A 27,059-nucleotide genomic window follows, 5' to 3' on the forward strand; every position below is an offset into this window, starting at 1 on the left:
TGGCGTGAACCCGGGAGGCGGAGCTTGCAGCGAGCCGAGATCGCGCCACTGCACTCCAGCCTGGGCAACAGAGCGAGACTCCGTCTCAAAAACAAAACAAAACAAACAAACAAAAAACCATTTATTGAGCATGTATTAATCACCAGTCTCAAAGCTAAGAGTTGCCAATCTAGAAGGGAAAGGATATATATATATATGATATATATATACATAAAATTACAAATTGTGTTATGTGTTATGATGAGAAGTACAGGATGCTGTGAGAATGAATAACAGGGATACCTGATGTTTCTTGAGTGGAGGTTGGAAGATTAAGTGAAATGTGAATTGAGATATGAAAGATGTGTAGGAGTTAACCAGGTCAAGGTGGGGGGAAAAATTCCCTGCTGAGGGAATATCAGGTGCAAAGAAAACATTTTTAAGTGGAATGCCATCGTATGTCACTTTCTTTCCCATCTTAAAGCCCTTGGATTTCCTTCTGGAAATCTCTCTCCTAAGATCTGACCTTCCCTTGGCTGGTTTCTCTTTCAGATTTTTTAAAAATGTTTTTTTATTTCCATAGGTTATTGGGAACAGGTGGTATTTGGTTACATGAGTAAGTTCTTTAGTGGTGATTTGTGAGATTTTGGCGCACGCATCACCCGAGCAGTATACACTGAACCCAAGTTATAGTCTTTTATCCTTCCCCACCTTCCCACCCTCCCCTCGTCCGCCTCCCCTGTTCCAAAGTCCTATAAGTCATTCTTATGCCTTTGCATCCTCGTAGCTTAGCTCCCACTTATGAGTGAGAACATACGATGTTTGGTTTTCCATTCCTGAGTTACTTCACTTAGAATAATAGTCTCCAATCCCATCCAGGTTGCTACGAATGCCATGAATTCATTCCTTTTTTATGGCTGAGTAGTATTTCACCATATGCATATATCAGTTTCTTTATCCACCCGTTGATTCTCTTCTAGATTTTAATTCAAATAACATCTTAAACAGACTTTCACTATCAATCCTTACTCCCCTTACCTTACCTTATTTTGTTTTCTTCCTAATACCTATCACTGATTTAAATGTTCATATTTCTTTGTTTAAAGTCTCCCCACTTAAACGCATGCTCCAAGACGTCAGAGTTTTTGTTTTGTTTTGCAGATTTAAATGCTGAATTCTTGGTGCCTGGCATATAGTAGTTGCTGAATGAATGTTTGTTGAATGAAAGAACAATGCTTGGCGCAAAGTCAGAGCTTAGGAAAAGCGATAGGCAGGAGAGCTGACGGGTTGAGGAGCAGCTGCGTAAACCTCCGCCTTGGGCGCCACAAGCCACAAGCCGGACCACCACGTGCGTACAGGGGCAGCGCGGGGGGGCGTGGCGGGGGCGTGGCGGGGGCGTGGACGCCCACCCGGAACCCTAGAGCCGCGGCGGCGGCAGCGGCTTCCGGTCGCGGCGGACACTTCCCTGGGAGGGACTGTCCCGTGGCACCCGGTGGAACCGAGGAGAACGTGGAGCGCCGGGAGCGGCGAATATGGACGACTACAGCCTGGATGAGTTCCGTCGGCGCTGGCAGGAGGAGCTGGCGCAGGCCCAGGCGCCGAAGAAGCGGCGACGGCCCGAGGTTGCTGAGAGGCGGGCTCGGCGGCCGGAGGTGGGCTCCGGGCACGGCGAACAGGCCTCTGGGGACCCGACGCTAGCCCAGGGTCTCCTGGAGGGCGCGGGGAGGCCCCCGGCGGCGCGGGCGACTCGGGCCGAGGGGCAGGACGTGGCGAGCCGCTCACGTTCTCCTCTGGCCCGCGAGGGCGCCGGGGGCGGGGAGCAGCTGGTGGACCAGCTCATCCGCGACCTGGTGAGTGGCCGTCGCCTACCCCCCGCCCATGCCTGCGCCGGCCCCCGCCCCCAGGACAAACCCCTGCAGTGATTTGGAGAGTAACTGTGTGCCACTAGTTGCCCGAGAAAATGAGTAGACGCACAAACACCGATGTTTGTGCGTGCATAGGGGTCTTTCTGGAAGCAGCACTTCTCAACCAGGGCGATTTTGTTTCCCTAGATGTGGCAGTGTCTGCAGACATTTTTGGGTGCCTCATTGGGGTGTGTATGTGTGCATGTTACTGGGCATCTAGTGGGTAGAGGCCAGAGATGGACCTGAACATCCTACAGTGTACAGGACACCTCGCACAAAAAAATTATCCATGCCAAAATATCAGTAAGTGTGGGGTTGAGAAATCCTGCTCTTGAAGGCTACCTAAACTTTGAATAAACGTTGCCTTTGAAAAGGAGGACCCAGGTAATGGATAGGAAGTAATTTTACCTTTGTATACTGTTTGCACTGTTTAATTTTTGTAACCGTGCACGTATTCAAAAAAATTATCTCAGAAAAAAAGGAAGAAGAGGAGGAAGAATCTCTTGGGCACTTTCATTAGGATAGAGTTTCTTATCTTTTTGTGGGGCTTGGATTCCTTGGAGAATCTGGAGGAAGCTGGGGACCCTCTGTGCGTTAAAAATAACCCCCTTCGGAAAGTTGGGAAAATCAAGAACACCTGAAATGCATCCGTGTCTCCCAGGTTAAGAGGACAAGGCTCCAGGTTCTAATGGTTTGATTTAAATTAGGCCCAAAGGAAGTCCCTACAGCTTTCCAATTGGGAACCCACTTTTTTTTCTGTTTTTTTTTTTTCTTTCTTTCTTTTCTGAGACAGGGTCTTGCTCTGTTGCCCAGGCTAGAGTGTACTGTTGCTCTCCCGGCCCACTGCAGCCTCAAACTGCCTGGCTCAAGCCATCCCCTTCCCTCAGCATCCCGCGTAGCTGGGACTACATGCATGCGCCACCACACTCAGCTAATTTTTAAAATTTTTTGGTAGAGACGAGGTCTCCCTGTATTGCCCAGTCTGGTCTCAAACTCCTGGGCTCAAGTGATCCTCCCAATTGAGAATCATTCTTTTTTTTTTTTTTTTTGAGACGGAGTCTCGCTCTGTCGCCCAGGCTGGAGTTGCAGTGGCGCGATCTCGGCTCACTGCAAGTTCCGCCTCCCAGGTTCACGCCATTCTCCTGCCTCAGCCTCCCCAGTAGCTGGGACTACAGGCGCCCACCACCACGCCCGGCTAATTTCTTTTTGTATTTTTAGTAGAGACGGGGTTTCACTGTATTAGCCAGGATGGTCTCGATCTCCTGACCTCGTGATCCATCCACCTCGGCCTCCCTAAGTGCTGGGATTACAGGCGTGAGCCACCGCGCCCGGCCGAGAATAATTCTTTAAGTGGCAAGCTGTTTCAAGAAATAATGGCCTATTATTTTATGTAATATGTAGTTTACTCAAATAGCATTAATAGCTACTATTTGAGTTTTTACCAAGTGTTTAGTCCTGTGCTCTGCCCTAATTTGAATATAACAGTCCTGTGAGGTAGATTTTAACTCTCCTTTTACAAATGAAGAAACTCAGAGATTCTCTGTAACTTGCCCAGCATTAGCCCGCTGATAGATTCTGGGGGTTGAATTTGGATCCAGGCCTTTTCAACTCCAAGTTTCACCACGTGAACTTGAGTTGGCATAAGAATCACTTGAGGCTTGATTATAATATAGGTTCTGGGCCCTCCCCAGACCTGCTAACTCCATCACCAGGGAAGGGGCCCTGAAATCTGATGACTGGCATGATCAGGCAAGTTTAAGACATTATACTCTACTGTATAGCCTCCTTTGGTTTAAGGTCCTGATTCTCAAGGCTTTCCATTTGTAATACCTTAGAGGTATAGGCATTGATGCCAAAAATAGTAAAGAAGCAAATCAAGTACAGTTGACCTTTGGACAACGTGGGGGGTTAGGAGAACTGACCTCCTTGCAGTCAAAAATCTGTGTATAACTTTTGACTCTCCCAAAACTTAACTACGAATAGCTTACTGTTGACCAGAAGCCTTATAGATAAGTCAGTTAACACATATTTTGTATCTTCTGTGTGTTATATACTATAGCATTATAATAAAGTAAGCTAGAGGAGAAAGTGTCATTAAGAAAATTATAAGAGAAAATGTATTTACTATTCATTAAGTGAAAGTGGCTCATCACAAAGGCCATCATTCTCATTGCCTTCATGCTGGGTAGGCTGCTGCTGCTGCTACGAAGGAGGGATTGGTCTTGTTGTCAAAGTGGTGGCAGAGGTGCAAGGAGAGGCAGGCACATTCGATGCAACGTTTATGGAAAAAACCTGCATACAAGTGGACCCACACGGTTCAAACCCGTGTTGTTCAAGGGTCTGTTGTATTCTGAAAATAGAAGGGACCTGCATACTGGAGAATCTGGAGGGTACATCCGAATCTGTTTCATGTTGTTGGAAAAGGCCTTCCCTGTCTTCCTGGAATTCATTTCCCTGGTCTCCTCTGCCCCCTTCAGAATCACCACATTAGGTACTACTAGGTTCTCTATGAGTAGCATACAACTTTTGGGGCACCTCTAATTTTAAAGAGGACTTTGTAGGCCAGGTGTGGTGGTACACACCTGTAATCCCAGCATTTTGGAGGCCAAGCCAGGAGGATCGCTTGAGCCCAGGAGTTCAAGACCAGCCTGGGCAACATAGTGAAACCCTGGTTCTATAAAAAATTTAAAAAATTTAGCTAGGTGTGGTGGTGCACCCCTTTAGTTCTAGCTACTTGGGAGGCTGAGGTGGGAGGATTGCTTGAACCCAGAAGGCCGAGGCTGCAGCGAGCCATGATTGCACCACTGCACTCCAGCCTGGGTGACACAGCAAGACCCTGTCAAAAACAGGCAAAAAACAAACTTTGTGGCTGGGCAAGGTGGCTCATGCCTGTAATCCTAGCACTTTGGGAGGCTGAGGTGGGTGGATGGATCTCTTGAGCTCAGGAGCTCAAAACCAACCTGAGCAACATAGAGAAACCCCATCTCTACAAAAATAGGCCAGGCGTGGTGGCATGTTCCTGTAGTCCTCACTACTTGGGAGGCTGATGTGGGAGGATTGATTGAGGCCAGGAGGTGGAGGATGCAGTGAGCCAGGATCACACCACTGCACTCCAGCCTAGGTGACAGAGCGAAACCCTGTCTCAAAAAAAAAAAAAAGGCTGGGCCTGGTGGCTCACACCTGTAATCCCAGCACTTTGGGAGGCTGAGGTGGGCAGATCACCTGAGGTCAGGAGTTTGAGACCAGCCTAACCAACAAGGAGAAACCCTGTCTCTACTAAAAATACAAAATTAGCCAGGCATGGTGGCAGGCACCTGTAATCCCAGCTACTTAGGAGGCTGAGGCAGGAGAATCGCTTGAACCCAGGAGGCGGAGGTTGTGGTGAGCTGAGATCGTGCCATTGCACTGCAGCCTGGGCAACAAGAGCAAAATTCCATCTCAAAAAATAAAAAATGAAAAAAAAGACTTTGCAATCATCAGTAACACTGCTATAAATAAAGTTATAATTCATTGTGTGCGTAAACTGTCTCCTTGGTACTGTCTTAAGGGTTTAGAGACATTATCGTCTTCATTTCTCCCAACAACTCTCTCCAGTGGCTATTTTCAACTAATTTGTAGATGAGCATTAGGAAAGTAACTGATTTTTAGGTAATAAATCTACTCCTTCTCTCCAGGCTGATAAATGATGACAAGGTTTATGGAAAAGGCTTGGATTCCTGTATCAGTGGTTGCAAGCCCCAGAGCCCACAGGGCTAAGGCAGGTAATGCACGTGAGTGAGATAGGCTGAGTGGTGCACATTAGGTCCTTTCTCCAAGCTCATCAGGTGTTTTTTTTATGTGTTCTGGTCATAGCTTTATAATTTGTTTCATAGTTGCAGCTGTTCTTTTTGTCACAATTAAACATGTATTGTAGGAATTGTCTTTAAACATGGCCATCTTGGTCTTGTTTTCCCACTTTTAAAAGTTTTTAAGCTCAAACTATGTATTGACCTATACAAGGCCTAAATGCACAGCTTGATGAATTTTCAAGTGTACACATCCATGTAAGCAGCAGCCAGGTCATAGGGCAGCATCACCAGCATGTCAGAACCACCTCCCCTGCCCTGTGTTCCCTTCCACCCAAGGGTAACCACTCACCTGACTTCTCTTCCACCCAAGGGTAAACACTCACCTGACTACTTTTTTTTTTTTTTGGAGACAGAGTCTTCCCCTGTAACCTAGGCTGGAGTGCAGTGGCATGATCTTGGCTCACTGCAACCCCCACTTCCCGGGTTCAAGTGATTCTTGTGCCTCAGCCTCCTGAGTAGCTGGGACTACAGGCATGCACCACCACGGCCTGCTAATTTTTGCATTTTTAGTAGAGATGGGGTTTCACTATGTTGGCCAGGCTGGTTTTGAACTCCTGGCCTCATGTGATCTGCCTGCCTCGGCCTCCCAAAGTGCTGGAACTACAGGTGTGAGCCTGCATGCCTGGCCTCACCTGACTTCTAACACCGCGTTTAGTTTGTCTGTTTTTGAACTGTATATTAAGTGGAGTCAAACAGCACATACTCATGTGTCTGAGTTCTCGTGTATGGCATTATCTGTGAGATTGATCCCATGAATATGCCACATCTTATCTACTGTTGATGGGAATTATTGCTAGTTTGTTGATAGCCAGTTTGGGACGCTCAGAAATAGTGCCACCATAAATGTTTTGTACATCTTCTGGAAAATGTGTCCACATTTTTCCTGAGTATTCATTTGGGAGTGGAATTGGTGTCATAAGGTGTGCATAGATTAGCCTTGGTAGATACTGACAGTTTTCCAAAGTGGTTGTACTGGTTTTCTCACTTTTGATAGTAACTTGTGTATGTGGAATATAGTATTTCACTTTCTTCTTTACCATAAATCAACACCCAACTGAGATGACATGACAGCAGAACTTGACCCCAGCATGGGCAAGATGATAAAGACACATTGGGAAATACATACCATGGCTGGGGTCAGAGTAGTAGCCACTGCCCCCATTAGCTGGTTGTTGCCCTGAAGGAATGTGGTCCCAGTGTTGTAAGGTCTTTAGATTTTTTTTTTTAATTGGGAATATGTATTTTTATGTGGACTCTTTCAGTTTTCTCTGCATGAGAAAACCATCCAAGCTGGGCATGGTGGCACATGCCTGTGCTCCCAGCTGCTGGGGGAGTTGAGGCAGGAGGATCACCTTAGCCCAGGAGTTTGAGACCAGCCTGGGCAAAATAGATTCTGTCTCACTTAAAAACCACCATCCAAAACTTTGGCTTAAAACAACCACGATTTAGCTCACCATTTTGCAGGGTGGCAGCTTGGGCTGGGCATGGGTGAGCTCACTCGTGTGTCTGAGGTTAGCTGTGGTCACCTAGGCTGCTCTGATTCTAGGGGTTGGGTAATTGTGCATGTGTGTGTGTGTGAGAGAGAGAGAGAGAGAGAGAGAAAGAGGTGTGTATCTGGGTTATGAGTCATCCATCATACAGCAGCTTAGCTTAGCCCCAAGTGGGCATTCTCAGAGTTACAAGAGCAGCAAGAGGGCGAGCCCCAATGGCCAGATGCAGTGGTGCTTTTGAAGTCTGCATAGGTCATGTTTGTTATTGTCATGTGGCCAAGTCCAGAGTCAGTGTGGATTTACCCAAGTGCTTGCATACAGAGAGACATGAACAAATTTGGGGCCATCACTACGTAAGTCTACCTCAAAAGCTCTTCCAATTTTTACTTGTTGATAACTAATAAAAAATTAATAAAATTTTAGGTGCTAACATTGCAGGTTAAACAAAACCTGTCGGTGGGTTAGATCTGCCTTGGGTAACCATTTTATCATCTTTGCCTTGTGCCTTCCCAAGAATCCTTGCTTGATCCATGGGTGGCTCCTGAAAGGAAGAGTTAGTTCCATTTGAGACTCCCCAGAATCTTTAACAGAAGCTGATCCAGTTGACATGAATGGGAAATAAAATCTGGTACTACCTTCTTACACTTCCTCCCTGCCCCCGTTTCTTCTCCAACCTTTGGCACACTTTCATTAGTGCACCCTGTTGTATTTCTGGTGCAGTCTCCTCCACTTCCCAGTCTTCAGTATCCATCACTAGAGAGAGAACAACTAGTAAGTTAGCAATCAAGAGTGAAGTTGGCTTTGGATGGGTAGGTGTGCAGTGTTGCCTTGGAGTGTCATCTGGCTGCTATAGGCCAGAACCTCTGATGGGCAAGCAAAGCTGACATGAAAATGCAGGACTCAGCCGGGTGTGGTGGCTCGTGCCTGTAATCCCAGCACTCTGGGAGGCCGAGGTGGGCGGATCACGAGGTCAGGAGATCAAGACCATCCTGGCTAAGATGGTGAAACCCTGTCTCTATTAAAAAATACAATAATTAGCCGGGCGTGGTGGCACACCTCTGTAGTCCCCGCTACTGGGGAGGCTGAGGCAGGAGAATTGCTTGAACCCGGGAAGCAGAGGTTGCAGTGAGCCGAGATCACGCCACTGCACTCCAGCCTGGGTGACAGAGCAAGACTCCACCTCAAAAAACAAAAATACAAAAAAAAAAACAACGCAGGACTCCTCCCAAGCCTCATGTTTTATGAAGCTTTTAGTAATAGCAGCCATCTCTTTTTAGGTGATGAGTTGGGAATACCTTAATTGGCACTTGATAGAGTTCTCAGTATAAGTAAACTAGCGAAAGAACACATCCCTGGTCAGAATTTCTGAGGCAGTAGGCACTTTGTCTGTTGTTTTCTCTTCTCTGTTCATAAACTCAGGCTTCTTGGAGATAGTGGATATACCTGAGTATAACTGCAAGTGTGCTGCTTTCTTCAGCGGAGTGGCTGTGATACCAACTTGCTTGGGCTCCATTTTTATTTAGGTAGTGTATCAGGACTCTGGGCTGCAGGCAACAAGCACACAACCCAAATTGGCTTAAAAACCCAAACTGGAATCTATTGATTCCTGTAACTGAAAATTCCAGGTGGTAGTGTTTGTTCTGGGTGCTTACCTAAGGTAAGTAGGATTCGCCTTCTCTTAATCCTGCTTTCCTTTTGTTGGCTTTATTCACAGACAGGCTCTCCTCTTGGGGAAAAACGGCTACCAGCAACTCTAGTCTTCTATCTGCTTAGCAACTCAGGGGAAAGAGAGCAGCAAGTCATGAACCTAAATTCCCATTGGTGCAAACTGGGTCATGTGCCCACCTTTCAGCCAATCACTGATTCAAATTGTCCAGACCCGAATCCATTGCCCATTCCTGTAGATGAAGGTGAGGTCAGCTCTGCCTAAATCGTGTTGACTAAGAGTGGGAGTGGGATGGTTTCCTAAAGAGAGGAAGTGGATGTTGGGCAGGAAAAAACAGCAATAACTGATACCCACTTTAGGTGGGTGTGTGACACAGCACTAACTCTGAGAATACAGTAGTCCCACCTTATCCACTGGAGATACATTTCAAGACCCCCGGTGGGTGCTTGAAAATGCAGATAGTACTGAACTCTATATATGCCGTGTTTTTTTTCCTATACACAGAGACCAATGATAAAGTTTATAAACAAGGCACAGTAAGAGATTAACAGTAACAACCAAATAGAACAATTACAACAGTATACTATAATAAATGTTATATGAATGTGGGCTCTCATAATACTGTACTGTTAAGTAACTGATGCTATGGAAAGCAAAACCGTGGATAAGCGGGGACGACTGTGTTTTCAGTTCATCCAACATATATTCATTGATCAGCTCGGTGCTGGGGAATCAGCAGTAAACAATGGCTCCTTGTCCTCAGAGAGCCTAAAGTCTTGTTTCTTTTAACTAAAAGAATGACACGAATGGAGTCAGGACAGTCTTGGCTATGGGGCTGGGCTCTGCAGTCAAGTAGACCTGAGTTCAGATTCTGGCTCTGCTGTTATCAGTTTGCCTTGGGCAAGTTAATTTACCCTGCCTTAGCTGTCAAATGATGATGATGTTAGTACCTATCTCGTGAAGAGGCAATGAAATAAGCATGGAACTTAGCACTGAGCCTGGAGTACAGTAAGGGCCGAATAAATGTAAGCTGGTGCCATTATCATTAGTACTCAGAGTTTGCTATGCTATTTTACTTCCTCTTTACTGAAACTTATCACCGATAAGCCCTTAGCTTCCGCCTCTTGTGAATCCCTGGAGGGCAGGATCTGTTGCCTTACTATTGTAACTCCACCTGCCTTACTAGTACAGTAGGGGCCCTATCTACGTTTGTTGAGTTGAAATAATGTGGGCGAAATTGCTGCTTCTGACAGCGACTTTATAAAGGCTCTATGATTGTTAGAACCCTTGAACATTCAAAGCATCCTTCCAGGTTAAGATATGGAGTTTTAGGTCTGCTGAAAGTTTTAATACTGCTGGCCAATATTTATCACTCACTATGTCAATATTTAACCTGTCAGATCCTGCATCTGTGTTGCCAACAAGATAGATTTAATGGCTTAACCTTATTCTGTTTTTAAGTTAAACACAAATAAGTAAGCTCCCTAATGTGAACACTTTTCTTCTGGCTAATATGCAGTGAGACAGCAAACCAAACCAAATGTGTACTCATGAATTGACTTATCTGGAATAACTTCCTTTCCTCTTTCCTGTTCTTTGTCTGCCTTTTAAAGCTCAGCTTGAGTTCTGTCTCCTGTGTTAATTCTTCCGTGATTTCTCCAGCCCAAATTTCTCCCTTTCCCTCAACTAAAAAGTTCTTATCCTCAGTGCTGTTCATTTTTTCGTTATTCGTGAATTAGCAGGCCTGTACTTACGAACCTTTTGAAATGATGCCTGTGTATACTAGAACAACTTGTGACTTACATGCGGTCTTTGTTGGAAGGGTCTGCTGCTTGAAGCAGCTCGGGTTTCATTCATATCCCACAAATATTTATTAAGTGTCTTCTTAGTACCAGCCACTGTTCCAGGCACTGAGAATATAGCATCGAACAAGGCAGAAAAAAGCCTGTGCCCTTGTATAACTTACATTCTGGGGAAGAGGGAGTTAGACAATGGACAAATAATTGTCAGGTAATAAATAAATGTTCTGGAGAAAAAATAAGCAGATGGCATAGAGTGTATCTGCCAGGGGAGGGGCTGTAATTTTAAATAGTGCTGTCCAACAGGGTCTTTCTGGAAAGGTCACATTTCATGGAGAACCTGAAGGAGGTGAGGAGTGAACATACAGAGATCTGGGGGAGGGGATTCTAGGCCAAGACGGGCAAGTGCAAAGGTTCTGTGGTGGCCAGGACCTGCACTTAGTTTAATGCTCTGTTGCCTTGATCATTTGTAAGGATCTTAATCATTTTTGACCAACAGGCCCCCCAAATTCTATAGCCAATCCTGATGGTGGGAATGTGCCTGCAGTGTTTGGGACCCTTAATGTGAACATCTTTACTTTTTTCACAAACAAAACCACACCCACTGTGGTACCCCTCTGGGACCTGAAGCTTCTCCTCTTCCTGTCTTCTCTCCTCGCCATGTCCTAAAGCACAGATCCCAGTTTAGACTAAAAAGGGGCTCAAAGCAGAGGCCCAGCCCATTTTGCTTCACACCACCCTTCTTCACCACCACACCCAGCCTCCTGGGATTTCCCCCAGCACTTGCCCTTCTTTTGATTGGCGTCTTCTACCTTCTTTCCTTGCCAGAGTCCCCAGGGGAGTGAGAATATGTCTTGAAGCTGGAAAGCCTATTCTCGTAAAAAAAGGATAAATCAAATTCCATGGACATTTATTGTGCATCTACTGTGTGCAAGGCACTGAGCTGGTTAGATTCTGTAGTATTGTAGTTCACTTATATCACGCGCACATGTGATCAACAAATATTTATTGAATACCTTTTGCTCTTCCTCATAGCTAGGCATGGGGATTAGGTTAAATGTTAAGAGATAAATTGTTTTTTTGTGGACTGCTTGGGAGCTTAGCCATTCTTTATAGCATTGTTTGTTTGGAGAAATTATTTCCATCTTCTATATAGTTGGCTTACTAATGAACTTTGGAGTATCTTAGGGGACGATCTATATTGCCTGTTGTAGTCTCCTATATTTCATTTTACATGACAATGACTTACCTCTATAAAAGATTTTAGCTCCTTGAGTGTAGACCATTTCTTATATACTTGCTAACAGCACCTCCCTCTTCCTAGCACCTGGTGTGGCCCTGAATTTAGATAGTATTTTGAACATAAGTTACCTTACTTTAAAAATGTGTTGCTTTTCTCCGTCTGTGAAAATATCATGTGCTCACTGTAGAAATATTTAGGAAATTCAGAAGATAGAAGAAAATAAAAATCTTTAGTAATATAATTGCTTAGAGGCTACCATTGTTAACATTTTGGTGTATTTCTGACTTTTTTTTTTGAGACAGGCTCTGTCTCGCTTTTGCCTAGGCTGGAGTGCAGTGGTGTGATCATGGCTCTGTAGCCTCGACCTCCCAAACTCAAGCTATCCTCCCACCTCAGCTTCCTAAGTAGCTGGAACTATAGGTGCACGCCACCTGGCTTATTTATTTTTATTTTTTCTAGAGACAGTGTCTCACTATGTTACCTGGGCTGGTCTTGAACTCCTGGCGCCTAATGATCTGTCCATCTCAATCACCCAAAGTGTTGGGATTACAGATATGAGCCACCATGCCTGGCCTATTTCTGACTTTTTTTTCTTTTTGTATATAAGAATATGTATTTCGAGACAAATTGTGGATCATAAATGGATGCTTATTTATCTTGACTGCCTTTCAGACCTTTTTCCCCTAGCCAACCAGTTTTTTTCTTCTCAAAGAAGACACAGGTGAAACTGAAACTCATCTATTTCTTCTGATTGAGATTATGTGGGTCTACTCCACTCAGCTTTTGCAGTACGTGGAAAGTTGAGATAAATGCCTACAGAAACCAGTCTCCTTTCAGTCATAGATTTAGTAAAAATGTTATTGCAAATCTCTTCTTTGAACTCAAGGTGCATTTTCTCAGTTTCTTAAACCACCACCCGGAGAGATCTTTCATGTTCTTTTTGCCCTGGAGATGTACATTGGGAACAAAAACCTTAAGTCAGTTTCTTCACTTTTTACTGCTTTGGCTCTTAGTAATTATCTGTTCTTCTATTAAACAAGAGAAGACAGATTAAATTTCTAACAGTAAGGCACAAAACCAATCCATTTACAGAATTAGTCTTACATTAGCACATAGGAATACAAATCAGCCTCCCTGGGGATGGATCTCTTTGCAATTTCTCTCAGCGTTTTTGGAGTAAGTCCAGTAGACTTTGGGAAAATCTAGTATTCACTGACTTTAAATTAAACAAGTAATATGACCCCTTTGAGTGTGTGTGTGTGTGTTTTTTTTTCCTTGACTAGGAAAAAGGGGATGGATAGATTTTTATATCTGCCTATGATGTAGGGTTGTGTTCTCAACTTTTAGTGTGCATGAAGATCGCCTGAGAAAGAGGTGCTTGAGGCCAGGTGCAATGGCCCACGCCTGTAATCCCAGCACTCTGAGAGGCCAAGGCAGGTGGAGGCCGAGAGTTTGAGACCAGCCTGGCCAACGTGACAAAACCCTGTCTCTACTAAAAAATACAAAAATTAGCTAGGTGTGGTGATGTGTGCCTGTAATCTCAGCTACTTGGGAGGTTGAGGCATGAGAATCGCTTGAACCTGGGAGGCAGAGGTTTCACTGAACCAGGATCGTGCCACTGCACTCCAGACTGGGCGACAGAGCGAGACTCTGTCTCAAAAGAAAAAGAGGTGCTTGAGCCCTAACCCTGGAAATTCGGGGCAGTAGGTCTTGGTAGTGCCCTTGGCATTTTTTTTTTTTAATTCCACAGGTGATTTTGATGTGTAATACAGGACGAAAGTCCCCAATAGTGGTAGAGATTCGATATCTGAGACATTGTCAAAGAATGAAAGGCAAGGTTGTATGTTATCAAACAGATACTTTTCCTTAACATTGAAGGAATACTAATATTTTGAATTTATTGGTTTCCTATAGAATAAATTTGGCCAGTCTCACATTGCTGAGAGCTATTCAACTACTGCAAAATTCTTTTCTTTTTTTTTTGTTTTGAGACAGAGTCTCGCTTGCCCTGTCGCCCAGGCTGGAGTGCAATGGCGCGATCTCAGCTCACTGTAAGCTCCTCCGCCTGCCGGGTTCACGCGATTCTCCGCCTGCCGGGTTCACGCGATTCTCCTGCCTCAGCCTCCCAAGTAGCTGGGACTACAGGCGCCTGCCACCACACCCGGCTAATTTTTTGTATTTTTATTTAATTAATTAATTAATTAATTAATTTTGAGATGGAGTCTTGCTCTGTCGCCCAGGCTGGAGTGCAGTAGCACGATCTCGGCTCACTGCAAGCTCCGCCTCCCAAGTTCACGCCATTCTTCTACTTCAGCCTCCTGAGTAACTGGGACTACAGGTGCCCGCCACCAGGCCCGGCTAATTTATTTATTTATTTTTTATTAGAGACGGGGTTTCACCGTGTTAGCCAGGATGGTCTCGATCTCCTGACCTCGTGATCCGCTTGCCTCGGCCTCCCAAAGTGCTGGGATTACAGGCGTGAGCCACTGCACCCGGCCCAAAATTACTTTCTGTAAATATTGTAGCCATGTTGATATTTTTATAGTTTGACCAGATTTCTCTATTTTAATATTTCCAATGTCTTTAATTCCTTTTCCTTCTTCTTGGAATATCTTTGTTTCTGAAATGCCAGGTTGTCCATTTTCATGTTTTTAAGTCAGTGTAGAGTTGGGTTAATGTGGCCCGTAACTTTTTGGATAGCTATGTGCTTTGCAGTAGTCTAGGTGGAAGACTGATAGCATCTTTTATTTATTTATTTATTTTTAATGGACACATTATAATTGTACATATTTATGGGGCACAGTGTGATATATGTATACAATGTATATTGACCAAATCAGGGTAATTAACGTATCCATCACCTAAAACATTTATTATTTGTGTTGTAAACATTAAAAATCTGCCCTTCTAGCTATTTGAAAATATACAATAAATTGTTGTGAATTATAGTCAACCTGTAGTGCCACAGAGAACCAGAACTCATTCCTCCTGTCTAGCTGCACTTTTATATCCGTTAACCAACCTCTGTCTGATAGTGTGTTTTAGATAACAAGGTATTTCTCTGCACACTAGTAGCAAGTAGTGTTTTTAACCTACATTTATGAACTATAGGAAGTACTCAATCAGAGTGCCTAAGACATTCTGCTGCCCAACAGTAGTAGGATTTATGTGGTTACTAGACCACAGCTTTTGTCCAGGATGTGACTTCATATCCTTGTCAAATCATGCACACTAATAAAAGAGGTGTGTTTTCAACCACAGGGCCAAATATGCTCACAACTCTGTCTCTTGTAAGGTGTTTCTCAAATGATATTTCCAATAATAACAAACTGAAGTTGATGAATTAGTTACTAAACCTTGAATTTACTCTGGTTTGTCTGGTGGAGTGATGTCACTCATTTACCTGCATTCTAGTATCCTCCTCAAGTAGGGGAGAGGAAGTAGCTTACCTAGACTAATGTATCTGGAGGTGTACTTAAGAAACCTTGGGAATATATTGAACACAGGACTATCGTGGGTCAGGTCTATCGCTTCAGTTAAAAAAAAAAAAAAGATTGAACTTTTCAAAAAATAGATTCTGAAATGGGGATTTGCATGTAGGTGGTTTAGTGGGTTTTCCTTTCAGAGAGGTCCTGAACTGAGCAAGGGGGCCAAGCCTTTGTACCCAGCCATGGACTAGTCATTGGATACAGGCTGCCTTAGAGGGGTGGGAGGGGATGCAACCTGGGTGAGGCAGCTTGTTTGGCCAAAGGCATTGCCTAGGAAGGGACTCAGCTGTGAGTCAACAGCAGGCAGCATTTTCATCTAGGGGAATGAGTGGGACCGGAAGCGGGATCTGAGTGACCCACTGCAGTATCTATGGCAAGGACCATTGATAGAATGTCTTGCCAGAATTACTCTAAGTGTGCAGCATGAAACTTGAGCATTTGGTTTCCTCACCTTGGGGGAGTCTACATATTTCTTAAGATGTGGACCTTCCGTTAGTGTATTGGTTTCTTTTTTTTCCCTGTCATTTTCCAGTGGTTACCAACACGGAAGATCATCTACATGAAAGTCTGGGACTTGATCTCTTTTGGAGTTTAGATCATAATTCTGAGAGCACAGTGACTTTTTTTTTTTTTTTAAAGTTTGGCTGTGTAATGTCGTTTACAAAATTACAATTCAATGCTTTGAAGCAGTGGTTGCCCTTCAGAACTTGTAAATGATCAAGAACCATTATAATGCATGCATTAACAGTGAGACCAGCACGGGGTCTCATTTTTATTCTTAATAGCATACCTATTTCATAGAGTGGTTATATCTCTTTTACAGATGAGAAAGCACAGATGCACTTAGCCTGGTGGCTTGTTGGTAAGGTGACCGAACAGGTGTATCAGTTTGAATCTTTGCTCTGAACCTCCATGCTGGTTTGCATCCCAGAGATTATGGTGGTTGGGATCAAGGATACTGGTGGCAGGGCTAGGGTTATGCCAAGATACAGGCATTGTCTTCCATGATGAGGATGGAGGCCAGGCCAACTGAGTAGGCAAAAGATGGAAGGCTCCTGTTACCAGAGGTGTGACTTTTCTGCACTAGAACAGCTAAAAACAAAGATGATGATGTCCTTTGCCTCATCAGAATAGTGTCAAGTCCAGAAACCAGTTCCTAGTGAGTCTTAAATGGGACCAATTGAAGAAAGCAGTGCCTGGCAAGTCTGTAACAGTGAAAGGCTAAATGAGACTTCAGTTTCAATGAACACAGGCTTTTCCTTGCCTTTGTTCTGGTTGTAGGAGGATAAGGAACATTTTTCTCTTGTTTCTTTACCGAATAGGTAAAGTAGGCCTCTCCACAATGTCAAAATAATCCAAAAAAGAAAGCAGGAGGAAGACCACGATTGCAAATGAAAGTTTCATCGTGAGTGTGGCTTTCCTTGGCAAGCAGTGACTCCCTCCAGTGTTGATTTGAGGAGTCTCAAGTTGTATCTGGGCTGAGAGAGAAAGTGATGCCTCTTTTTCTTGATGAGTGAAGCCAATTAGTTGTGGGAGGGGATGGAGGCTGACATTAAACCAATGACTTTCCATTATTTTTTTAGGCAAGCACCCTTGAGCCTTCTAATTACACTTGCAGATTTTTTTTTCCTGTTTTTTTCTGTATGGCCAAAATTTCTCTCTTGATTTAACATTCTGTTCCTTCTCTTTGCCCACAGAGAGCTGTCAGCTCTTACTCTTTTTTTGCTCCAGAGATCCCTTTTGGCCTTCATCCTTTGCACTGTTTTTGCAGTTAAATACCACATTTCCTTTTTATGCTCTGGGCTGTCTTTTAGCCCCGAGACTCCTAGATGAACAGAAACTTCATTCCAGAAAAATCTTTACCCTGAGTCTTGGTAGGGTCTAAATCAGTGCTTGGACTCCCTTAAAAAACACTGAGGTGATTTTTTTTTGTTTTGAGACAGCAGCCTTGCAATACATAAGACCGCTGTATTTGAGTGGTGAATTAACAGTTCGTTTGTAAGCAATAAGTCACTGATATCAGCCAAAGCTTATTAAAAATGGATTTTATTAAGTGATTGCTGTTGGGACACAGAGTGCAGCTTTTCCTAGCTTTGCAGAAGCACATACCAAAGTGAGCTTTGGCAGGTGGATTGGGAACAGGCAGAGGGGTACATACATACACTTGGCTTTTTTTCTGTTTCACACTCATATTTCTTTCTGCTACCAGGATCGTCAGTGACAGCCTTATCTCTCAAATAAAGCCCGTTACCTCATCTCTAATTGCTTATCCAAAGGCAGGCGAGCTCTGATTTCTCTGCATTAATAAATGACACCGAAGAAGAACTGCTTTGTTTGCACTGGCCCGCTCAGGTTAACCAGTGTAAGCCCCTGAGAGCATTAGGAAACCTTGCACTTCTCCAGTGGCCAAGGAGAGGTGGCGTTCATCTCCATCAAGAGCAGTGTCCGCTTGTTTACTTTTTGCTTATGTTTATAGCCCTATTCTTTTCCCAGTGAAAACCCCTTAGTGACCTAAAGCAGCTTTTCTCTAGCTGTGTGTGCTCACTCCCTTCCTAGTTGGGAGTAGTGGCGGTTGTCCTGGGAGGAGGGGTGGCCTCCCTGATTTCAAGGCTCACTTTGTTGGCCGCCTGCTGCTCACCTTTCCTTAGAGGTCAGGAGGCTTTCCACAGACCTTGACAGTGATTCCTGTGCCATACACCAGGCTGGAAGATAGCACCCCTGCTGCTTTGTGAAGCACCATGCGAAATGGTCATATGGGTTTCCTAAGTGAATATAAGGAGTGAAGGCTTGTGGGGGTCAGAGAATGGAGGATGGCTGGCACATTCTGAAATAGTTCCATGACCGCCTGGTGAAACAGTACGGATGCCTCCCTCCTGGGAAACAGCCTCATCTATCTTGTTACCACCTAAGAATATCTCTGGTCATTTAAAGGGCCTGTAAATTTGAGTTATTTTCATATCTAAGAATCATAAACTTCTTTCCTTTCTTTTTTTTTCCCCCTCAGAATGAAATGAATGATGTGCCTTTCTTTGATATCCAACTGCCTTACGAATTGGCAATCAATATATTTCAGTATCTGGACAGGAAAGAACTAGGAAGATGTGCACAGGTAAGGTGTCACCAACAGTTGTTCAAGATTTTCCTAAATGTGTGATTAAAGTATAAGACTCTCCTGGGTAATAGAAATTTACTCACAGAATTATAAACTTTGCAGAATTAATGAATTGGATGGCAAATTTACTTGAAGGAAAGCCACCTTGACCTTAAAGGATTATGTTCCACATCACTACTCGGTGTGTATCTTTCTGTGACCCAAGAGCTCTTTTCTCCCTGCAGTCTGAGTTATTTCTGACCTATGGCAGTGTGCTGGTGGCCGACAACTTGGTGCTAAGCCTTTATTGAGCTTGTCCGTGCTGTTAATGCACTCACAGTTTTTAATGCAAAGATGTGAGCCCTTGGTTAAATCGAGCCTGTTGTTAGGTTGGTAGCTGAGGGGTCAGCCCGAGGACAGAACATGTTTTAGGTGAAGTCATGTTTTAGGTGTATAGTCCAAATTACCCTTTAAACTTTAGGATCTCACTCAGTGAGGTGCAAGGCAGGTGAGAACTGAGACCCACCAAGGGAATTACAGATCAATGTCACCCGTCTCACGCTTACTCTGGGGCATATGCCTGTGGAGTGGAATGGTGGGAGATATCATTTAGGCCAAACTGCATTGTGTTTAGGAATCATGGGGGAATCTTGATAAAATGCAGATTCAGATTCAGGAAGTCTGTGGTGGGGTCTTACAGTCTACTTTCTTTTTTTTTGAGACGGAGTTTTGCTCTGTCACCCAGGCTGGAGTGCAGTGGGACGATCTTGGCTCACTGCAACCTCTGCCTCCCAGGCCCAAGCAGTTCTCCTGCCTCAGCCTCTCAAGTAGCTGGGACTACAGGCACGTGCTGCCATGCCCAGCTAATTTTTGTATTTTTAGTAGAGATGGAATTTCACTGGCCAGGCTGGTCTCAAACTCCTGATCTCAGGTGATCTGCCCACCTTGGCCTCTCAAAGTGCTGGGATTATAGGCATGAGCCACCGCGCCCGGCCCTATTGATGGTCTACTTTCTAAGCAGGGGATGCCAGTGTGGCTTTGGCCGCACTTTGAGAGAGGCAAAGGTTTATGCCATTAAAATTGTTCTTTTGTTCTCGTCTTTTTGGCCAAGAGTGTGTGATTGATTTTTCTTTTCTTTTTTTGAGACAGAGTCTTGCTCTGTCACCGAGGCTGGAGTGCAGTGGCGCGATCTCGGCTTCCTGCAACCTCCGCCTCCTGGGTTCAAGCTATTCTTTTGCCTCAGCCACCCACGTAGCTGGGATTACAGGCTCATACCACCACACGCAGCTAATTTTTGTATTTTTAGTAGAGACAGGATTTTGTCATGTTGGCCAGGCTGGTCTTGAACTCCTGACCTCAAGTAATCCACCCACCTCAGCCTCGCAAAGTGCTGGGATTACAGGCATGAGCCACTGCACCTGGACTGATTTTTCTTTTTTAAAAATTTCATTTTATTTTTTTAAATGGACAAATAAAGTTATATATATTTATCAGGTATAACATGATTTTTGAAATATCTATGCATTGTGGAATGGCTCAGTTGAGGTAACTAACATGTATTACCTCACATACTTATTTTCTGTGGTGAGAACACTTAAAATCTATTCTCTTAGTGATTTTCAAGTATACATCATTAACTAAAGTCACTGTGTTGTACAGTAGAGCTCTGAACTTATTTCTCTCATCTAACTGAAATTTTGTATCCTTTGACATCTTTCCAGTGTCCCATCCTGCCCCGCCAGCCACTGGTAACCACCATTCTACTCTCTACTTCTATGAGCTCAACTTTTTTAGATTCTACATTTAAGTGAGATCATGCAATATTTGTCTTTCTGTGGCTGGCTTATTTCACTTAACATAATGCCCTCTAGATTCATCCACCATGTTGTTGTAAATGACATGATTTCCTTCTTTTTTTTCCTAAAGGCTGAATAGTATTCCATTGTGTGTACATACCACATTATCTATCATTTATCTGTTGATTCTGTATCTTGGCTGTTGTGAATAATGTTGCAATGAGCCTGGCAGTACAGAGATCACTTTGACAAACTGATTTCACTTCCTTTGGATGTATACCCAGCAACCAGAATTGCTGAATCATATGGTAGTTCTATTTTTAATATTCTAAGGAACCTCTGTTTCCTTAATGGCTGTGCTAATTTCCATTCCCACTAACAGTGTGCAAGGGTTCCCTTCTCTCCATGTCTTTGCCAGCACTTGTTTTGTCTTTTTGGTAATAGCCATTCTAACAGGTGTTTAGTTTTAATTTGCATTTCTCTGATGATTAGTATTGTTGAGCATTTTTAAATATACCTGTTGGCCATTTGTATGTCTTCTTTTGAGAAATGTCTATTCAGGTCCTTTGTTCATTTTTCAATTGGGTTTTTTGTCTTCTTGCTATTGAGTTGTTTGAGTTCCTTATGTAATATTTTGGATATTAACTGCTTATGAGATATATGGTTTGGAAATACTTTTTCTCTTTTGTAGGTTGTCTCTGTACTCTGTTGATTGTTTCCTTTGCTGTGCAAAAGCTTTTTAGTTTGATGTAATCCCATTTGTCTGTTTTTGTTGCCTGTTCTTTTGGGGTCATAGCCAAAAAATCATTACCTATACCAGTGTCATGGAGTTTTTCCCCTAAGTTTCTTTCTCATAGTTTTACAGTTTCAAGTCTTATGTTTAAGATTTTAATCCATTTTGAATTTATTTTTATTTTTTTTATTGAGACAGAGCCTCACTCTGTTGCCCAGGCTGGCATGCAGTGGTGCAATCGTAGCTCACTGTAGCCTCAAACTTTTGGGCTCACGTGATTCTCCCACCTCAACCTCCCGAGTAGCTGGGACTATAGGCTCATGCCAACATGCCCAGCTAACTTTTAAATTTTTTGTAAGGACAGGGTCTTGCTTTGTTGCCCAGGCTAGTCTCGAACTCCTGGCTTCAAGTAAGAGTTAACTTCTTTATAATAGTGTGAGATGGGATCTAATTTCATTCTTCTGTATGTGGATATCCAATTTTCACAACACCATTTATTGGAGACTTTTTTCCCCATTGTGTGTTGTTAGCACCTTCATTGAAAATCAATTGACTTGTAAATGCACAGGCTTATTTCTGGGCTGTCAATTCTGTTTTACTGGTCTATGTATCTGTTTTTATGCCAGTGCCATGCTGTGTACATTGCTCTAGCTTTGTAGTATATTTTGAAATGAGGTATTGTGACGCCTCCAGCATTGTTCTTTCTGCTCAGGATTGCTTTGGCTATTTGCAATGTTTTGTGTTTTTATGCAAATTTTATCTTTTTTTTTCTGTATCTGTGAAAAATGTCTTTGGAATTTTTATAGAGATTGCATTTCACTCACTTTGAGTAGTATGGACATTTTGATAATATTCTTCCAATCCATGAACATGGAATATCTTTCTATTTATTTGTATCGTCCGTTTTCTCCTTAGTGTTTTATAGTTTTCAGCATACTGGTCTTTAGCTTCCTTGGTTGAATTTGTTCCTAAGTATTTATTTTTGGTGTGGCTATTGTGAATGGGATTATTTTCTTGATTTCTTTTGCAGATAGCTTGTTGTTAGTGTATAGAAACTTTACTGATTTTTGTATATTGATTTTGTACCCATCACTGAATTTGTTTATTAGTTTCTTGGTGGAGTATTTAGGGTTTCCTATGTTTATGTTTATATTGTCTGTAAACAGGAACAGATTAACTTCCTCCTTTCTGCTTGGATGCCTTTTATTTCTTTCTGTTGCCTAATTGCTATGACTAAGACTTCTAGTACTATGTTGAATGGAAGTGGTGAGAGTGTGCATCCTTGTCTTATTCCTGAAGAAAAGCTTTCAACTTTTTACTAAGTATGACTTTAGCTTTAGTTTTGTCACATGTGGCCTTTACTGTGTTAAAGTATGTTTCTTCTATACCTCATTTATTAAGAGTTTTTATCATGAAAGGATCTTGAATTTTGTCAGATGCTTTTTCTGTACCTGAGGTGATCACATCATTTTTCTCCTTCATTCTGTTAATGCATTGTATTACATTTATAGATTTCTGTTGATTTTTCATAAGTTAAATGGGTGTATGATTGCTAACCATGTGGCCTTTGATGGACAACTGTATTCTCTAGGAGACACTGGAGTAGCCATTCTCCATAACTGCCAAAAAATTAGTTTGTTTAATGGTTAGCATTTTCATCCCTGGATTCTATAATGCATTTTACACAGGTGTTTACAGCTTCAAGAGAAAGGGTTTGCAAAATTCACTGGTAGGAAAACTGTACATAAAATTCAAAGCACCACCAAGACTATGAAGTTCAGCATATGAAGGCGGTTTGAGAGTGGTGAAAACTACCCAAATTTAGACTCTGGAGCTTGCTACCTCTATGGCAGTTCAGTGAAATCACACATGATACAGGACCATTTAGACAGTTTATGGTGTTCTACTCTTTCTTTTTCTTTGACGGAGTCTCGCTGTCACCAGGCTGGAGTGCAGTGGCGCGATCTCGGCTCACTGCAACCTCTGCCTCCCAGGTTCAAGTGATTCTCCGGCCTCAGCCTCCCAAGTAGCTGGGACTATAGGCGCGCCACCACGCCCACCTAATTTTTGTATTTTTAGTAGAGACGGGGTTTCACCATGTTGGCCAGGATGGTCTCCATCTCTTGACCTCGTGATCCACCTGCCTTGGCCTCCCAAAGTGCTGGGATTACAGGCATGAGCCACTGTGCCCAGCCTTTCTAATCTTCCTTTGTGAAGCATTTTGCTTAAATCGTTTTTCTACTTGAATATGAATTTGAAAGAATTTTTAATATTCTTGATTATTGTTACAGTATTGCTTAAGTGGGGGCATTGGCAGATATTTTTTGATGCAGAGTGTGTGTCTTTAGGAATGATGGAAATTATTTAAAGGCTAAAATTCACTTAAAAAATGTGCTGAGGTGTAAACTGTGCTCAGAGCCTATCAGTTGCATTAAGCATGAGTACCTATATTGTTTTCTTTCCCCTTGGAAAATTGATTTGTTATATTCTAACTTTACACATTGGCCCTGATCCCAAGAGTTGAAAACAAGAGTGTAGCTAAATGAGGCCAGTTACTGGATTTCAGCCTGATGCTGTTAGCCGAAGTCTTGGAACAGGGTCTAATAGCTAGCTGCTTTACACAAAGTCAGCATTAGATGATAAAATCTTCATTCTTGATAGCGAGCTGCTGTTTAAGAAATCATTTCTTTTAACATTGCTTTTTGCTCTCCTGCTTTGTAGAGAGCCATGTGGCTTTCACATCTGCTGCTGGTTTTCTCATCCAAAGAGTTTATCAGAGAAAGATAGAATCTAGTGGAAGAAGAGATCCCTTTTTGGTACAATGGGGCTGCATTACAGGGTAGATTGGTTATGCTGGTGAGATTATTCTGCAGGTGTGAACAGTTTAATTTGCAACACAGTAGTCCAATTGTCCACCAGAATTCTTCCCTCTATGGCCAGTTGGATTTGGCTTTTTGTTGTTGTTAACCCAGTTTTTAGAGCACATATATAAGAGTAGAAAATATTCTTAAACAGAACCCCATTAGTGTACAGTGACTAAGTTGGCTGTGATCTGTGAAGTCAGGATTTTTATGGAGCTCTTACATGAGAATGACAATAGATGGCCAGTAGTTTGGAGAATTGGCTTTGTTTCATCAATCATTAAAATTAAAACCACAAAGTAATAAAAATAAGTAGCATTTTCATTTGTTTCTTGGGGTGTTTTTATTTTGAAATAGGGAGGAAATCCTTCTGTGGAATGTCCTGCTGCTTTATGATTTTATTTTAGAGGGGCTTGCTTTTTTTCTCTCTCTCCATCTCTCTTTTAATCTAGGTGCCTTGGGATTTTAGTGAAGTTGGACCAGTTATGTGGAATTGGCACCATGAACTAAATGTATGCCCTTGGAGAAAACCTGTTTGCTTAGATCTTTATGCCAAATTGGTAACTGACTAACAGTAAGAAACTCTGTTACTGGGAGGCCTTTGAGATTTAATTATCCCACAAACCATGCCCGAGACTGATTTTGCTTTGACTTTGCCTCCTTTCCATATCCCCTCTTTTTTTTTGCTTTTGAGGCTGTATGTTTTGAAAACTGAAGTCCCGCTACATTAGTTTGTGATCCTTGTGTACTTTTGATGCTGAGGTCTCCAGCTCCTTCCTTTCAATAGTTGTCCCTCGAGGGACTTAATCTCTCTGTAGGAGTATTTCTTGCCGAAACATCTTGAAAACTGTAGCTTTTAGTAAGCAAAGTTACTTGTTGGACAGTTTATTGAACAGGTTTATAATCTTGCTATTTATAATTTTATGTTCATCTTTTTTTGTGCCCACAGGATTCCTGGTATTTAAAGGAGACTATTTTTTAGTGGATAACAATGACGCAGTTGTTGATTTCAAAATTACAAATTGGTTTTTAGGAGAAAAGTAAGTCTGCCATTATATTACAATGTGAATGATTCTGAGGAGTGATGGCTTTTAGGTATTTACCAATATTCATTTTTTAAACTTTAAAAATTATTATAAATTTATAGGAAGTTGCAAAAAATAGTACAGAGAGTTCCCGTGTACCCTTCCCCCAGTTTCCTCCATTGGTAATATCCTGCGTAACTACAGAACAGTAGCAAACCAAGATCTGACATTGGCACAATTCACAAATCTTATTGATGTCACTAGTTTTACATGCACTTATTTGTGAATCTGTGGAACTTTACATGGCTGTAGATTTGTGTGACCACCACCACAGTCAACATATAGAACATTCATCACGAGAATCTCTTGTGCTACTCTTTCACAGTCTTTGACAGCCACACTGGCCTCAAGTCCTTCCCCAACCCCTTCACCCCCAGCTCCATCTCTAACCCCTGGCAACCACTGATCTGTTCTCCAACTCCATAATTTTGTTTTCAGTTTTTTAATGTATATTTTAGTTCTTTGTGTTTCCTAACGTGTAATTTTAGGAATTTAGCTGCATAAGTAATGATGTCATGTTTTTCAAGTAAAAGATAGAAAAACGTGCATAAACAAAGCAATAAAGAAAAAGAGGGAAGATGCAGAGGTTAAAAACTTGAAATTTATGATAATATTGGTGAGCAAGAAGTAGGTGACAGCGAAATAAATAAGTAATTCTAGAACCAAAGACCAGCATATTAGATTATGGTATTTCAAGTTTCAAGGAAAATGTGATTTTATGTCCATGTAGGAGAAACTAAAATCCAGGCGCTTATAGCTAAAGATCTATAATCTTAATGAAATCTGTGTGAGTCAGGAATCCATAGCCAAGTGAGGCTGAATTGATTTTCCTGGCAGAAGTGATTCTGCAGACCTGTAGTTGCTGGCAGGGTTCCCTTAGTTCTTTACTTTCACCCTTGCCACCAGACTTCTCTTGTCAGGAAGTTATGTGGAAGGTTCCTTGTATGCTCAAGACCCAAGTGCCCTCAGGAGTTCCTTTTAATTCATGTGATTGTTTTGGCTGCCTCCTTTAAGCACACATTTAGGGAAAGGCAAAATCACTCTAAAAAACAGATTGGGAGCTAGATGAAACAAGAATGGCAAATGAACATTGAGCTAAGCGGTGGGTACTTTGGAGTTCTTTATATTGTTCACTTTACTCTTGTGTGTTTGAACTTTTCCACAATTAAAAAGTTTACTAGAAAAAAAAGCATAAAGCAAAATAATACATGTGAATAAGAGCGAGCCTACGGAGGGCAGCACATGCCAGGAGCTGAGCTGTGTCTATGACCTTTGAGAATTAAAAGCAATGCTAATTTTTTAAAAAAAGTTGGACTTACACTTTTATCTCATTTAGTTATTTCTATAGGGCTGACTATGTATGTGCGAGGTACTGTTCTATATAATGAAGACAGCTGAGAATAAAACATAAAAAACCTGCTTCTCAGCTTCCATTGTATACAATAAAGACATGATTAAACAGAGTTATCAGATGGCAGTGAGTGCTATAGAGAAGAACAAGACAGTAGAGGTGATATGGGGGTTGCACTTTTGAGTGGCCAGGGAAGACTTTGCAGAGAAGGTGAGCTTTGAGCAAAGACCTGAAGGAGGAGTGAAGGACACTGTGCAGATCTCTGGCAGAGTGGAATAGCAAGGGCGAAGGACTTGAGGCAGGCGCAGCTGAAGCTCATCTGAGGCAGAGTGCACCTGTTGTGTTTGAGGAACAGCAGGAAGGTCCAAGTGGGTGGTTGTGGTATGCTGAATAATGGCCCTCTCAAATATGCTCACTTCCTAATCCCTGAATCCCACCAGTATGTTACCTTTCATGATAAAAGGCCCTTTGCAGATGTGATTAGGTTAAGGATCTAGAGATGGGGTGATTATCTTGGATTATACAGGTGGGTCCAGTGCATTACAAGTCTCCTTGTAAGAGGGAGGCAGGATGTCAGGGAGGAGAGGAGATGCTGTGTTGCTGGCCTTGAAGGTGGAGGAAGGGGCCACAAACCAAGGAATGTAGGTAGCTTGAAGTTGGAAAAGGTAAGAAAACTGTTTTCTTTCTGAAGCTTCCGGAAGGAATGCAGCCCTGCCCACACCTTG

General features: G+C 42.7%; 1 protein-coding gene across 2 annotated transcripts in view; it reads left to right on the forward strand.

The window, feature by feature from the left end:
* Nucleotides 1–1,405: 1,405 nt before the first annotated feature.
* FBXW8 (F-box and WD repeat domain containing 8) overlaps nucleotides 1,406–27,059 on the forward strand; it is a 121,903-nt gene continuing 96,249 nt past the window's right edge. The window contains exons 1-2 of one of the 2 annotated variants that reach the window (XM_054444760.2): nucleotides 1,406–1,829; nucleotides 18,422–18,526. In XM_054444760.2, coding sequence (XP_054300735.1) covers nucleotides 1,512–1,829; nucleotides 18,422–18,526 — 423 coding nt within the window. In that variant the 5' untranslated portion in view covers nucleotides 1,406–1,511. The remainder of the gene's footprint in view (nucleotides 1,830–18,421; nucleotides 18,527–27,059) is intronic. The other variant, XM_054444761.2, reaches the window with a different exon arrangement.

Source organism: Pongo pygmaeus, chromosome 10 (assembly GCF_028885625.2).
Source record: "Pongo pygmaeus isolate AG05252 chromosome 10, NHGRI_mPonPyg2-v2.0_pri, whole genome shotgun sequence".
Lineage (NCBI taxonomy): Eukaryota > Metazoa > Chordata > Mammalia > Primates > Hominidae > Pongo > Pongo pygmaeus.